This window comes from Schizosaccharomyces japonicus (genome assembly GCF_000149845.2).
Source record: "Schizosaccharomyces japonicus yFS275 unplaced genomic scaffold supercont5.2, whole genome shotgun sequence".
In the NCBI taxonomy this organism is placed as follows: domain Eukaryota; kingdom Fungi; phylum Ascomycota; class Schizosaccharomycetes; order Schizosaccharomycetales; family Schizosaccharomycetaceae; genus Schizosaccharomyces; species Schizosaccharomyces japonicus.
The window spans coordinates 1,765,422-1,779,501 of NW_011627861.1; the positions used below are offsets into that span (position 1 = coordinate 1,765,422).

At 47.1% G+C, this 14,080-nt stretch overlaps 7 protein-coding genes across 7 annotated transcripts; 2 read left to right on the plus strand and 5 right to left on the minus strand.

The window, feature by feature from the left end:
- Nucleotides 1–151: 151 nt before the first annotated feature.
- On the plus strand, nt 152–1,085 carry SJAG_03737 (signal peptidase subunit Spc3; the record flags this gene model as incomplete). Its single annotated transcript, XM_002174836.1, has 3 exons — nt 152–309; nt 405–558; nt 831–1,085. The coding sequence occupies 3 exons, from the start codon at nt 152–154 to the stop codon at nt 1,083–1,085; spliced, it is 567 nt and encodes a 188-aa protein (XP_002174872.1).
- SJAG_03739 (inositol monophosphatase) lies at nt 670–3,669 on the minus strand. Its single transcript, XM_002174838.2, has one exon. It carries the CDS (start codon nt 3,508–3,510, stop codon nt 2,536–2,538), a length of 975 nt encoding a protein of 324 aa, XP_002174874.1. The 5' UTR covers nt 3,511–3,669; the 3' UTR covers nt 670–2,535.
- Nucleotides 1,297–2,454, plus strand: SJAG_05308 (fungal protein; the record flags this gene model as incomplete). Its single annotated transcript, XM_002174837.1, has 1 exon — nt 1,297–2,454. The coding sequence occupies one exon, from the start codon at nt 1,297–1,299 to the stop codon at nt 2,452–2,454; it is 1,158 nt and encodes a 385-aa protein (XP_002174873.1).
- A 399-nt stretch (nt 3,670–4,068) lies between the features above and the next one.
- SJAG_03741 (sec14 cytosolic factor family protein) lies at nt 4,069–6,445 on the minus strand. Its single transcript, XM_002174839.2, has one exon. It carries the CDS (start codon nt 5,743–5,745, stop codon nt 4,351–4,353), a length of 1,395 nt encoding a protein of 464 aa, XP_002174875.1. The 5' UTR covers nt 5,746–6,445; the 3' UTR covers nt 4,069–4,350.
- Nucleotides 6,446–6,906: 461 nt separating this feature from the next.
- Nucleotides 6,907–8,887, minus strand: SJAG_03743 (pyruvate decarboxylase). The gene has a single exon (XM_002174840.2). It carries the CDS (start codon nt 8,795–8,797, stop codon nt 7,082–7,084), a length of 1,716 nt encoding a protein of 571 aa, XP_002174876.1. The 5' UTR covers nt 8,798–8,887; the 3' UTR covers nt 6,907–7,081.
- SJAG_03744 (peptidase family M17) lies at nt 8,821–11,228 on the minus strand. Its single transcript, XM_002174841.2, has one exon. It carries the CDS (start codon nt 11,135–11,137, stop codon nt 9,602–9,604), a length of 1,536 nt encoding a protein of 511 aa, XP_002174877.1. The 5' UTR covers nt 11,138–11,228; the 3' UTR covers nt 8,821–9,601.
- A 100-nt stretch (nt 11,229–11,328) lies between these two features.
- SJAG_03745 (exosome subunit Rrp6) lies at nt 11,329–14,077 on the minus strand. Its single transcript, XM_002174842.2, has 2 exons — nt 13,782–14,077; nt 11,329–13,709 (listed from the first exon to the last, which is right to left on the minus strand). The coding sequence occupies exons 1-2, from the start codon at nt 14,046–14,048 to the stop codon at nt 11,628–11,630; spliced, it is 2,349 nt and encodes a 782-aa protein (XP_002174878.1). The 5' UTR covers nt 14,049–14,077; the 3' UTR covers nt 11,329–11,627.
- Between the last annotated feature and the right edge of the window lie 3 nt (nt 14,078–14,080).

Here is a 14,080-nt window from a genome sequence, read left to right on the forward strand (position 1 = left end):
GCACGGCGGTCCAGCACGTGCGAGTGTATCCCACTCACCACCAAGGAATCCCGCTTTATCCCACATTCCCCCACCAACTCCCACCGAGCAAGGCCTGCTTGTGTTCGCACCACACGGACGCAGAAACGCTACCACAACAGGACCTGCAGGCATGTGCATGCTCAATTCCTCGTACGGCCGCTTCCAGGCTGTCTTCAGTCGCCTCAACCAGGCGCTGGGTGTCTTGATTATACTGGTGTTTGTGCTTTCAGGCTTTACGAATCCCGGAGACCTGGATGTTGATCCTGTCCACATTTACTCGGCAAAATAGTACGTAGTGTAGGGCTTTGAGTGGGTTGGTGAAAGTTTCAGAGTGCATACTTTTCGTGCCGTTGTGCGACATTCTTTACTAACGATGGCTGTAGTCGGATTGCTCGGTTTTCACATGCGTTTCACGGCAAACGACAGCAATATGCCCAGGTGAATTTTGATGTGGACGCAGACTTGACGCCTCTGTGGAATTGGAACACCAAAGACGTTGTTGTCTATGTGGTTGCTTCTTATACTACGCCAGAAAACGTAAGTGCATCAGACAGAAAAGAGAGGACAGGAGGAGCGTGACGAAGAATGGAAGGTGCCAATGGAAGGTATCAATGGACGGTGCCAATAGGTATTTTCCTTTCCCTTCCCTTCTCATTCATCGTCTGGTAACGCTGTTGCCTGCTTCACAATTGACTCTATGCCTCCTCTCTCTCTCCCTCTGCCCCTCCGTCCCTTTCTCCTCCCTACTAACGCCCTCACAGAAGATCAACGATGTTGTTGTGTGGGACACTGTGCTTACTAGCAAGAAGCAGTGTATGCTTTCCTTGAAGAATGTGTACACAGACAGCATTTCTCACCCGTTTCACGAGTACAGCAACTCGTTTGCGAACAAGGAAGCCAACTACTCGCTGCATTGGACTGTCTCCCCCAAAATCGGCTTGTTGACTTGGGGGAAATCGGCCTCTTCGTCGGCACCCGTATCCTTTTTGCCGGTTGTTCGTAAGAAAAAGACAACCAAGCATTCATCTAAGACCTCGAACACGGCTTCCTCAGCCGACCGGTAAATGTGGGAACAATGACTGCATATCCCTTCCATAGTGATGCTCCTTCTTCCGCATGCGCCGTTTACCAAACGCACTCGATCATCCTCCTCTCTCTTGCACAAGTGCAGACACGCGTTCTTTCTTACTCAACGACTCTCCATTCTGTTTCGATCCATCGTTGATTGCTTTTCGTCACATCTACAATTCGCATTTCTTCAGCTTGGGCTTTGCAATGAATTCTTCGCAAGCAGCCCTTTTTCGGTTCTTTGACTATCAATGGTACGCCAACGACACTCTCAGCAATGATACGTACTGTTGTGTGTACAACGATGAGTATGTCCCCACCATCGACGACGATGGCACACTTGTCGGTGTGCATTGTGACTCGCCCATTTTACCCATTGGTCCCCATGGCAGGACTGGCGTTCTCATTTCCGTTATCTGTTTCGTCCTTGTTGCGTTCATCCTCCCCAACATGATAAAACATGGTTGGGCATGTCCGCACAACCCTTGCACAGCACGGTGCAGGCGAAGAGCTGAGTGGATTTTTTTAACCTTCATGCTCTTCTTGCTAGCGTTTGCCGGACTTGACTGGATTGAAATCGACCGCGCGATACTGCCGGGCAATTATGTCGCCCTGCTAGGTTTCCTCTTTCAGGCGGGCACTTGTGCTTGTTTGGCATCTTTATGGCACTTCGTCTCATCGTACGGTTATGGTCGCCGCGTGTACCTGCTTGCACAAAACCAGACTATAGAGAAGCTCGACTCACGCGATCACTGGATCTACGGGTTCGAGTTTTACGTGCCCGTTCTGTTTTACATTTTACTACTCATAACTTTTTTTCTCGATGCCTTGCGACCATGGGCAGCAATTACGGAGGGGAATCTGGATGTTGTGGTAGATTCTCGCGCAAAAGTCGCTTGTGTCTTCTTAACACTTTGCTGGTTAGCAATCCTTGGACAGTTCCTCGTCTATCGAAAATTCTACGGCAACTGTCCTAGACAACGCGACACAGCAATCCTGTTCCTCCTCTTGTGTTTCATTCCTCGAATTATTTTCCAGTTTGTTGGTGCTTGGAATGCACAGCTGCACTTGTACAACGAGGATGTCCGCTCGGCATATGTTTTTGTCATCGGCTTTCTGCCCATGATTGTAATTGCTCTATACGGCATCTGTTATGGTTACTTTGCGCCCAACACACAAGAATTACAAAAGCAGGCTACTGCATCTACTGAGGAAGACGGTCATGATCAGCCTCCGTCCGGAGAGCAAGTCAACACTTCTTCTCACAAGGCTGACCAAGCCAGTTTGATCTCGGTGGACATGGCGAGCAAGGAGAAACTGAACAAGTCGCAAGACGTGAACGTCTCAGTGCGACCGTTGATGTAGCAAGGGACTTCTTTCAGTCCATCGTGTATAATTGTCATTCATTAGCAAAGCATGTCTCATCGTATCCCACTTGTTCTAACGCTAGAACTGCAAAGGGACGGTCACGTATTGATAAAAGTCGCGAGCAAAGGGTTTTTGATCCTTATAGCCATTCGTGGACGGTCGAATAGCAAAGTATCGACGGCATTCAAAGCCATGGCCTGAAATGGGCACAATAACGTCCGTGTCCTTTGGAGGATTGGCATCGAGCAGGACTCCGCCGGCCTCGGTCAGAATGCACGAGGCAGCAGCTATATCCCAGATCCAGGGACCGCCTTCCCAGTATGCATCCAGCTGGCCCGTAGCAACCAAACATGTATTCAAGGCTGCTGAACCGATGGCACGCAATGCGTGTGCCATCCCTCCATGATCTGCTCTGTCGGCAGCCAAATTGCGGAAGCAAGCACACTTTGCTTCAAAATTGTTGCCAGAGCGGTCGCTTCCCCACTCACAAGTAACGACAGACGTGTTGACTGGTCCCAGAGGCTGTCGCACGAGTGGAAGACGCACTGCATGTTCCTCGGTTTTGTCGACTGTGTTTCGAGCATTGTCCACGACATACGCACCACATCCTTTGGACGCGTAGTACAGCTGGTCGAGTATGGGATTGTACACGACGCCGACTACAGGCGTCTTGTTCACAAACAATCCGATAGAGACAGCGACGAAGGGAAATCCATGCACAAAGTTCGTTGTACCGTCAATGGGATCAACAATCCAAGTGGGTTGATCAGTAAGAACCGTTTTTTCGCCTGCTGCATACGATTCTTCGCCCACGAAGGCATACTCGGGAAATCTTTGTGCGAGGGAACGTTTCACGAGCTGCTCCACCTCAACATCTGTTTCTGTGACCAAGTCTGTTGTATTCATTTTGGTGTTTATAGGGCCGGCCATCACCGAACCCGTCATTCTCTTGTCCCGAGCGTTTCTAATGATGATCCCGCACTCGCGTGCCACATTAATAGCCAGGTTCAGCTCGACTTCCCATGCTGATGTTGACGACGTTTTGATTGCCATCGTATGGGACTGGGATTTAATTCGTATAAGTTAAGATGATTCAAGCTTGTCAAAGAAGACTATCGGGAATCGATATAATGAAATAGTCAATGTTTTGTTTATGGCGTTTTGTTTGTTAAAAGGAACCTGCTGTCAAGCCCGCGGTACCTCCCGCTGTACCTGAGTGTCGATCCCCCGCCAAACTCAAGCATCTCGCTTAAGGAAGCGATGCCGCATCACGTGACCGCTTAATTCAGCATGCGCAAGAAGAACGATGACGTGGCCCGTCTCGCTAGCCATATGGCAGTAGCAGCAGTAGCAGCCGCCGTGTAGAGACGGCTGCGAGGAAAAAACGAATTGCTCCGTGATCTCGACCGCGACAACACTGGCGTCTCACCAGCAGACGCCTTGATCATGAGCTCAAGAGATGGAACCGTTTTTCCGCTGTTCCCCGCCCAACCTCTGTTGCCGTTGATCCCGCCTTCATGTCACCCTCCCTGGAAATCAATTCCCAATTCTATCACCCGTCGCTCCCCTCCTTCCTACCCGTCGTCCCGACCTTTAGCGCCTTCATGAACACGTTTTTAAGGAATGTACGTAAGTTAAATCATACACGAGGAGGCAAAGCGCGTCCCGCATGCAATCGCAAAAAGCGAGGGAAGAAACAAAAAAGAATTAAAACGTGCACGGATGCGCGCGAGCAGGTGTTTTGCGTGTTGTAGAAGAAAGTTCGTGTTTGTTCGTGTCTGTAGTGCGTGTGTGTGAGTGTGTGTGTGTGTGTAATGAATAGTGATCGTATTACGTGAAAGCGTTAGCATCAAGTCGGCGACGCCAGTGTTCATCAGACGAAGACGAATACGATTAGCGACGAGAACGTGATACTTTAGAGGCGTATTCTTTCGTTGGGAAACAGGAGGGATTGGGTGAAATAAGTCCCATGCGATCGTAGACAGAGGGACCACGAACGTACTTGTCCAAACGCCAGTAAGCATCCTTCAGCTCCGAAGCCAGTTGAGTGCGTTTGCCCTTCACCTCCGCGGGATCCGTATAACCCATGATCCAGTCGATCGTGGCTCTTTCGTATTGAACAGCAATGTCATTCTTCTCGTCTTTGAGCTTGTCACGCGTGACCGTGTCTCGTGTGCCCTCGGTCTCGCTAGGGCAAGGCTCGGGATACGTGTATGACCAAGGATTGGGTCCACCAAGCTCCTTGAGAATGTAGTCGGTCTTAATGAATTGCTGCAAGTCCTTCGCGTTGCGTGTAAACTTCACCTTAGACACAACAACCGGGTCCAGCCAGGTCTTAATCACTTGCCACACACCCTGGAAGAGCCAAGGTGCCTTATGTACAATGCACACACCGAGACACTCGGGATAGTGTGCCTCTAAACACTTGATCATGAACTTCAAAGGCGCATAGTCCATGTTAGACATGCTAAAGTCAGTCATATCGAACACGACTGTGGCCGTTTCCACGGGAGGCTTCAGCAAAAGACGGGCTGTCTCCATAACCCAAACGGTCAAACGCTCCACGGACTCTTGAGACACCTGGTTCAGCTTGTGCAAACGCGAGCGGATGTAGCAGATAGGGCGACCACACAAATCTTCACCATAAATAAAACACTTGCCAATGCGCAATTGGAAAAGGAAATCCTTGTCGTCTTTGAGATGATCAGCGTTCTTCAGAATGTCGGTAACGTTCATTTCGCGGAAACGCCATTGCATCGTTTCCAGGAACATGGCGACGGCGGCTTGGAGATCCCATTTACGTGCACGAAGAAAACGAAGAAGCAAGGCGTCAGGGTTGTCGGTTTTAATCATTTCCCAGAATGCATTACGCAGTTCGGTGGGTGTCCATTGCGAGAGGACTTTGTGAATGCGACCTTCCGTGTCGTTTTTCTTCACTTTAGAACTTTTGTGGGATTTACTCTTGCCAGATCCCTTGCTGCTGTTCTTGCTCGTGCTCTTACTCGTACGGCCACTTGCATTAGTGGGTACAGGCTTTAATGCAGGTCCCATGGATCCGACAGGAACTGTAGAGATGGACGGCTTTGTGGAAGAGGACATAACAGAGGCAGCGTAATGGGAGAAGCTGACAGCAGAGGAATCGGAGAGAAAACTTTTGGCGCTGCTGAAACTGTCAGAGCGTTTTTGCAGCGGCAGCTCAAAGAATTCGAACATTTTTTTCCAGAATTGTTTGAGCAAAGCCTCTTGTTCTGGCGTTAAATTGCCAAGTCTTCCTGGTCCTTCAGGCATGATGATGATGTGAAAGGAAAAAAGACGTTTGGAGTATGACTAAACTGCTGCGTGTGAAGCAGAGATGAGCTGAGCACTAGGAAGATGCTAGCTTTGAACCGTATTATGCGTGAACAAGAAGAAGAAGATTATTCAATTAAGGGGGACCACAAACAGGCAAATTCCTGGAGTCCTAACCTTGTGAAAGAAAACAACAAGCTGTTAAACGATGTAGAACAGCTTTTTTTTTTCAGACGACCAGTGCGTACGCCTGTGAAGAAAACAAATATAGACCGTATACGGCGTATAAAACGTCTAACAAGAAATATTAAAACGAGAACTAGGTTCGTTTGACTAACGTCAGCTCGTTTTTCGGTCAAGAAATCACTCAGTTCCTTCTGTAACGCGTCCTTTTAGGCAGAAACCGATCAGAAAGCCAAAAAATATCTGCAAATCTAAAGCAGAAACAACTGTAGATGCCTTTTCTAGCGCAAACCCTCAAACAATGTTGAAAACAAACAAAACAAGTTGCAAAAGAACTCTGCTACGGCAATTCTCAAGCTTAAATCGTGGTGAAAATCGCGGAACAGTTGCGAGAACAGTAAGATTTATCTCGACCGTGGTAATGGCGGAGGGTAGGTTGACCGAGGGTTACAAGATGTACTGCGCCGAAACGTACTTGTTGGAGCAGGCCAGAAAACAAGGTTGCCGAAATTAGAGCGCGTGGGCGAAATGAGGTAATTCAGCAAAAACAACAATTGCGGAGCGTAGACGCTTCAGAAAGAAATCTGGTCTTGACGAACGAATTACGCGCAAATAGAAGAGTAGAAGACTTTTTTTTCGGGTAATTTCACGTCAGTGTGAGTGAGTTCTGTTCGAATTGGTGCCGGGTGGAAGTATCATTATGAAAAGAACAGAACCATAATAGGCTGACAGGGAAAGAGGGCAGCCGATGGCCTCGCAAAGCTGACGAATGTTACCGAAACCTGATCTGTTCCCATGATGAGCGTTCCGTATGGTACGAGAACGAGCGAGAGCAACGGGTGCTACATCTACTGCGTGAATTGTGCTCTGCCCACTGACAAATGTACGTCTACTGCAACTAATACAATCCCTCTTATCCCTCATTACTGTGTCCCCTTCACTCCTTCGTTCTCCCCCTGTTTTACTCGGCGCCATGTATGTGAATATATGCAATTCCAATGGTTCGTAGAGATGACACATAATAAAATCATTCATAAGAGCCGACAATGGCCGACCGTACACGTAGAGAAACAAAACAATGAAGCAGCCATGTGCAATCAATAGATGCACAATTGTCTCCTAGGTCGTTAATTCATACTCATCTTCCATCTCCCTACTGCTTGTTGATCTTGGCAGTAAGCTTGGCTTGCTCAACGAGAATACGTGGTGCGTCGAAGGTGGGCATAACAACCTCAACGAGTTGGATCACGTCGGCAGAGGCGAATTGCTTATCCTTGAACAACTTCTCAACGTCGGAGGGTGTTTGAACCTTGTATGTACGCGATTGATCGGCACCGAAAAACTTGAGGAGCTCTTGATAGCCCCACTTTGTGTTAATCTCGTTGTAAACGGCATGCAAACCATGAATCAAACGCTCAATTGTGTAACCGTTGTTGTTGAGAATGAAAATGATGGGCTTCAAGCCTTGACGAATGAACGTAGAAATTTCCGTAAGCGTCAATTGCAAAGAACCGTCACCGACAACGAGGATGGTACGGCGATCAGGCTCTGCAGAGTCGTAAACACCCAAAGCTGCACCAAAGGCTGCACCAACGGAGTAACCAATGGAACCCCAAAGAACTTGGCTGATGGCAGTAACGTTGTGCGGGAAACGAACGTCAAGGACACCAAAGTTGGCAGTACCAGTCTCGGTGACGACGACATCGCGAGGAATCAAGAACTCGCTGAACTTGGGCCAGAACCATTGGTGGGTAATGGAGTCCTTGGGGAAACCCTCAGCATGGACAGGCTTCACATGGAAGCCAATGGCCTTGGCAGCCTTAGCCCGCATAGCCTTGGCGTCAAGGGAAGAGATGACACGACGCAGCAAATATTTCATGGAAATTCCAGGGTACAGGGCATAACGAATCTTCGTATGGTCCGAGTGGAACTCGATGGTATTCTTCTGGCTGATATGATAGGAGAAAGAGCCCGTGTTAAAGTCAGACTTAAGACCACCCACAGAAAGAATCAAATCGCTCGACTCGATGCGATCCTTGACAGCAGGGTCACTGATGGAGCCAACGTATACACCGTCAAACCATTCGGAGACCTCATCGACTGAGGACTTACCCATAGGAGTAACGTATGTGGGGAAATGTGTCAAGTTAATGAGCTCGTGCAACTCCTTGATCACACGGTGACGAGTAACACAAGCATCGGCCAAAATAACAGGCTTCTTGGAAGCATTAATCATTTGGACGATGGTGTGAACGACCTCCTCCTCGATCTTAGGATCGTTGGCAGGTTCCTCCAGCTGAAGGGGCTTTTTTAAGCCGGCCGAGCTGGTCTTAAAGTAACCGACGTCGCTGGGAATACCGATGTACACGGGTCTGGCTTTGCGGTAGCTGATGGATAAGGCCTTGTCAATCTTGTCGGCGGCAGTTTCGCCGTCTGTGAGCATGACGGTGTAGGCCGAGACCTTCTCGCTCATTTCCATGAACACGGTAAAATCCCCGTTACCAAGCGTGTGATGCAACAAAGCGCCAGAAGCTTGAGACTTGGTTGAGGGCATACCAACAATGTGAACGACTGGAACGTGCTCGGCATAAGCACCAGCAAGACCGTTGATGGCAGAAAGTTCACCGACACCGAAAGTAGTAACAATGGCTGAAATTCCCTTCACACGGGCATAACCGTCAGCAGCGTAAGCTCCGTTCAATTCATTGGTGTTACCGACCCAGCGGAAAGAATCGTCGCCAATCTTCTCAATTAGGTCAAGCAGTGCCAAGTTAAAGTCACCGGGCACACCAAGGATAGACTTGACACCCAATTCGAGCAGGCGTTGGAACAAATATTCTCCAACAAGAATCTCACCTTTTCCAGACATAATGTAAGACAATAAAATGCAGTTATCTTGTATGGTCTCCGGAAGCAGACAAGCAATCTTCTTTATATATAAGTGCGCAGGTAATGAATGAATCACAACCCGTTCCGTATTACATAACTTATCCTCGTCGGTCCATCTCAAAACCGAGGATGGTTTAGTATTGGATAGACTTTCGTGCTACGACGATATTACCAAATTGTCATGCATATTCGAGTCACATCATTGTTTACATGTATCAGTAAGTTCTCCGAAGAAAGACAATTTGTTAGTACCAGATGTCGCCGTCGGAGAGTGAGTTAGCATATGGTGACGAAGTCCCGTAAATGAAGCAATCATTTGTACGCCTCGTCTTCAACGACGGTGGCTATACACAAATATTATCAGCTTGTTGCGTCGAGATGAGTCATGTTAGAGTCATTAGCAAATATACACAAGATGTTTCTTGCTTCGCTATAATAGCCACAAATATGAAGCAAAACGTATGTCCTAAACGAGGAGCTCGTAGAAATAGAAGACGCCTTGCAAAATTTTTTTTATTGGTAGTTACGGTTGTTTACATCAAACATGTATTAAAACGTAACATAGCGTAGAAAGGAGATGTTGATTCAGATGAGTTCATAGAAGAATATTGTAGCAAATGGTAGCTCCAAGGTTTGTTTCGCCAACACAATAGGGTGAATGAAAACAAAATAGTCATGTACGAGCCAGGTGCAATTGAAGATTGGCGGAAATTAATTCGAAAGGAGGGGAAAATAGGGAATCATTCGGCTTAGTTTGAGTTAAATTCATGTTCTGTTCTGCCGATTAAAGTCTGGCCTCAGCATAGAGACGAGCAAGTTCAATGAGAGCGCGAACGGGACGGCCACTCATACCATCAAAGTCCCAAGCGTTCACCTTTTTGTTCATAACACCGGCAATGTCAAGATGGGCAAAGACATCATCCTTATTAGCAAGGAAGCACTTGACAAATGCTGCGGCGGCACAAGCACCGCCGCCAGTTCCGCGACTCACATTGCATAAATCAGCCGCAGAGGACTTTGTCAGAGGTTTTAAGTATGCATCATGGAATGGCATACGCCAGAAAGGCTCGTCAGTAGCCTTTGCTGCTTGGTCAATCTTGGACCACAATTCTTCGCCCTGAACAAAAGCACCCGTATACACGGTTCCCAGGGCCATAAGCATTGCGCCAGTAAGTGTACTAGCTTCAACGACGGCCTTCGTAGGATACATTTCGGAGACGTAATGAATTGCATCTGCCAGCACCAAACGACCCTCAGCGTCAGTGTTATCAACTTCAACACTCAAGCCATTGCGCATAAAGATCACGTCTCCTGGCTTTTGGGCAGAACCAGATGGCAGGTTCTCTGTCAAGGCAGTAACAAACACAACATTAATGGGCAATTGGAGCTTTTCAATGGCAAATACAGTAGACAACATGACGGCAGCACCACCCATATCAGCACGCATTTCTTTCATGTTTGCAGACGGTTTAAGACTAATTCCACCTGCATCAAAGGTGATGCCTTTGCCCACAAGAGCAAGCCATTTGTCATCAGCGTTTGATGCACCTTGGTAGCGGACTTCAAGGAAACGAGGAGGAATGACAGATCCAGCGTTTACGGACAACAGGCCGTTCATGCGTTGTTCATCGATCCACTTCTCATCGTGAACAAGCACATTTACCTTGGATGAGTCCTTGAAAACGTTGGAAGCAATGTCACAGAACTGCACAGATGTCATATAGTTGGCAGGACATTCCATGAGGGAACGTGCAAAGTTCTGGGCACATGCCTCAATCAAACCCGTGTGGAAATCATCCTTCTTCGTCTCATCACCAAGATGAGTGAAAGAAACCGGCTCTGAAGGCTCGGCTCCAAAGAGATCTTTCTTTTCCGTACGACTGTTGTTTTGCGTCAAAGCCAGCTGATCGCGACGAAGCGAAAAGTCGTAAGTACCAAGAGCGGCACCAATGGCAGCTGCTGCAGGATGTCCCATGTCATCCACGGCAATATTTTTAGCGCCATTCTTCTTCAGCAAGGCGGCGGCACTTGCAGCAGCTGTACGAACAGAAGTAGCATTCGTATTTTCACCAAGTTGTATTAAAGCCAATCTTGTAAAACCTGCTTTGTTCCAAAACAGACGAATGTCATTTGGTTTGGGTGCAGTTTCGATACATTCTTTAGCTAAATGTTGATACTTCTCAATATTGGCTTTTCCTGTACTCGTAATCCCCAAAATAACAGAATCCGGCTTTTCTTTGGCCAAAGCAAGACGTGGAAGCAACGTAGAGGATATGGAGGTCCATCTAAAGTCTCTTGTGTGTAACATTGCTCGTTTCATACTACCTTTACTGTCTAAAAGTATTTTGTTTTTGACAAGTGGATGAATACCAGGGGCGATAGTTATATGGTTAATTCCCTGTTGATTAGGTGACAAAACGGCAGAATAACGAGTATTTCCATTCGGATTTCTACCATAGCATTACTATTTTTTAGCTCGACCCTTGCAGACAATATTTAATCGAGTATTAGAAATAGGGAACCCATGTTCCAAGAATTCTATTATAACATATGAAGAACGCTATGAGGGAAAATGACATGGAAGAACGAAGACCACTGTGTACCATGAACCAAAAAAAAAAAAACAAAAACAAAGAGAGTGCCCAACGATTGGTGACAAAAATCGAAAAAATTCAAAATGATCTGTACGATATGCGATGTGAAAGAAGACAGTATGAATCATTTGGAAAGCTGTGGACCACACAAGTAGAACAGTGTTCACAAAAACATGCATCATTCTTGGTCATTTTTTGATGAGAGGCGTGTCCCACTTAATAAGTTTTACTTTTACCACTCGTTGCTTTTCGCTTCTTAACTTGCTTCACATCACGCTTCACATCTTGAGTAGAGGCGTAGGGATTGAAGGATGCTTTAGACCGAGAAGAGGGCTTCGTACTCGAGTACATGGACAACAGCGGGTTCTTTTGAGCAGAATAATCAAATGGGGTTTCGGGTTCCGCAGCAGCCGTTTTAGCTTGCTTAACCTTTTTCTTCTTTTGCTTGCGTTTTTTAGGAACATTTTCACGGGCTACTGCAATCGAGTCCTCGTCTGGACTATCAGGACTCTCGGTTTTTACAGGGGTTTCCTGCTGCACAGAGGCCAAAACTTCAGGAACAATATCCGTTGTAGTTTCCTGAATACGGACCTTTTTCTCTAATTGACCGCGTTTCCGCTTGGAACTGCCCAGTTCGTGAAGTATAAGCACTTCATTCTCTGGTACAACAGAACCCACAGGCTCTTGTTTTGGTTCTGACACTTGTGTTTCTTGAGCTTCGTTCGTTTTAGTGTCCAACGCTGTGGCGGGAAGGGGAATAGAAAGGAATAGCGACTTTTTAATACGATCTGCTTTGTCTTTCCGTGAAGGCAGTAACTCACTCGCACACCAGAACGGGGAATTCAGGGTAGACATTGATTCAATGATTGCCTTGTTTTGCGTTGAAGGCTCGAACAATTCTGTGTGAATGACAATCTCCGCGCCAACCTCTCTTGTTGTTACAGGTGTAACAAGTTGATCTTGCATAACCGTGTCCTCGGTGCGCTGCTCGTCTGTAGTAGCTCGCTTCACTTCGTCCTCTCTGGCATTTTGAATTACTTCAATGATTTCGTTCGCATACATACGAACTAATGGGGGAAGCTGGCGTGCACTAGTGTACAGATCAGAGGGGTCAGAAGGCATGCTAGCAGCAAGCTTTACGAGAAGATGATTTGGCATAACATAACGAACACTTTCGTCTTCGTTGCGAGCTACTTGATCGCGCCAGCGATGCAGACTTTTAAACACGGCCAGAGCTTCACGACCAATGATTTTTGAAGAACCCCATTTCGTCAGGACATGTCTCCAACCGTCTGTCCCCAGACCGTAGATTTCGTCGTAAGCCTCACGTTCATAACGACGAAGTGCAACGTCGTCGCTGCTCTTTACCACATACTGCATGAGATCTTCCTTTCGTCGCGAAGATTGCTCAAGCAATTCAACCCGCAAGCAGTCAAAAACGTAGAGCAGAAAATGGGTGTCAGACTGAGCATATTTTAGCATTTCCTTCGGCAAAGGCCGGATACGCCAATCGGCCATTTGATAACGTTTGTCAGCCTCAAACTGACAATACTTTTTTAATAAGAAGGCCAAACCATGCCCCTCGAAACCGAGAGCCTTGGTTGCGTAGTAGGTGTCGAAAAGCCCAACTAAATAAAGTCCAAAGTCACGCTGCAGCCAAATGACATCCATTGTCGCACCGTGCAGAACCTTAATGATTTTAGGATCGGTAAACACAATGTTAAGACACTCAAGTTCTTCACGTAACTCGAGTGTATCAACAATCCAATCTTGGTTCCGTGTACTGATTTGCATGAGACAAACAAAGCCAGAGTAAGAACGGTAGTCGTGATGTTCCAAATCAACAGCAATTTCAGTGGCTTGTTTAAGCTCCTCCAACATAGAATGAAGGCTCTCGCTGTTATCCACCCAGATTGGATCAGTCTCTTCGACTGCTCCTTTTTGCACAGGATTCTTCGTCTCGTACAGCTGCTTGGGGCGACTACTGTTTTTAATTTCGGCTTCATAGGGATGAGGGAGCGACAACTGCAATGCTTTGTCTGCTCGCACTTGGTCCAGCAGTTTCTCCAAAGGAACAAGTGCGTTAGGTTTCTCGGTCAATTTCCACAACCATGGAGTTGTAGGATGATTATTGACGGGGTGTTTGAACCGAAGTTGCGGTTTGGGAATGTTGAATGCGTGAATGAGACGGTAAGGCAATTTTTCCTTCTTTGGTTGCGACGACTGAGCATTGTTTACAGGAGCAACGGCAACCTTTGGCTTCGTAACAATTCCCTTTGCCTTGTCGAGCGAAAGATCCTATGGAAACTGAGTTAGTAATGAACTTTGAAGCAAAGTCGACGCGCTTCCTTGGTCGATTCGTTTACTTACTGCATTCTCGAGCAACGTATCGATAGAATCGACAATATCACTCCACCGATTATTAATGTCCTCAACGTCTACAAGTCCTGATGCCTTGTTTCCGTCAATTTTACTCAGAAACGACTGACTAACGTTCAAAAGACGTTTAGACAAATCTGACAGGCTTCTCCCGAATTTTGAGTCGACAGATTTGCAGAACGGAATGTCCTCCTTCGCCAATTCAGTGCAGCATGCAGCTGTACGCATGAAAGTGCCGAATAGCGCCTTTTCATCCATTCTCGCTACTGGCCTTGCGTATGGGAGTGGGC

Coding starts and splice junctions, on each gene's coding strand:
- SJAG_03739 (XM_002174838.2), bottom strand. CDS start 3,510: ATGGCAATCAAAACGTCGTCAACATCAGCATGGGAAGTCGAGCTGAAC.
- SJAG_03741 (XM_002174839.2), bottom strand. CDS start 5,745: ATGCCTGAAGGACCAGGAAGACTTGGCAATTTAACGCCAGAACAAGAG.
- SJAG_03743 (XM_002174840.2), bottom strand. CDS start 8,797: ATGTCTGGAAAAGGTGAGATTCTTGTTGGAGAATATTTGTTCCAACGC.
- SJAG_03744 (XM_002174841.2), bottom strand. CDS start 11,137: ATGAAACGAGCAATGTTACACACAAGAGACTTTAGATGGACCTCCATA.
- SJAG_03745 (XM_002174842.2), bottom strand. CDS start 14,048: ATGGATGAAAAGGCGCTATTCGGCACTTTCATGCGTACAGCTGCATGC. Junction 13,710..13,781: donor ATACGTTGCTCGAGAATGCA/GTAAGTAAACGA, acceptor CAGTTTCCATAG/GATCTTTCGCTCGACAAGGC.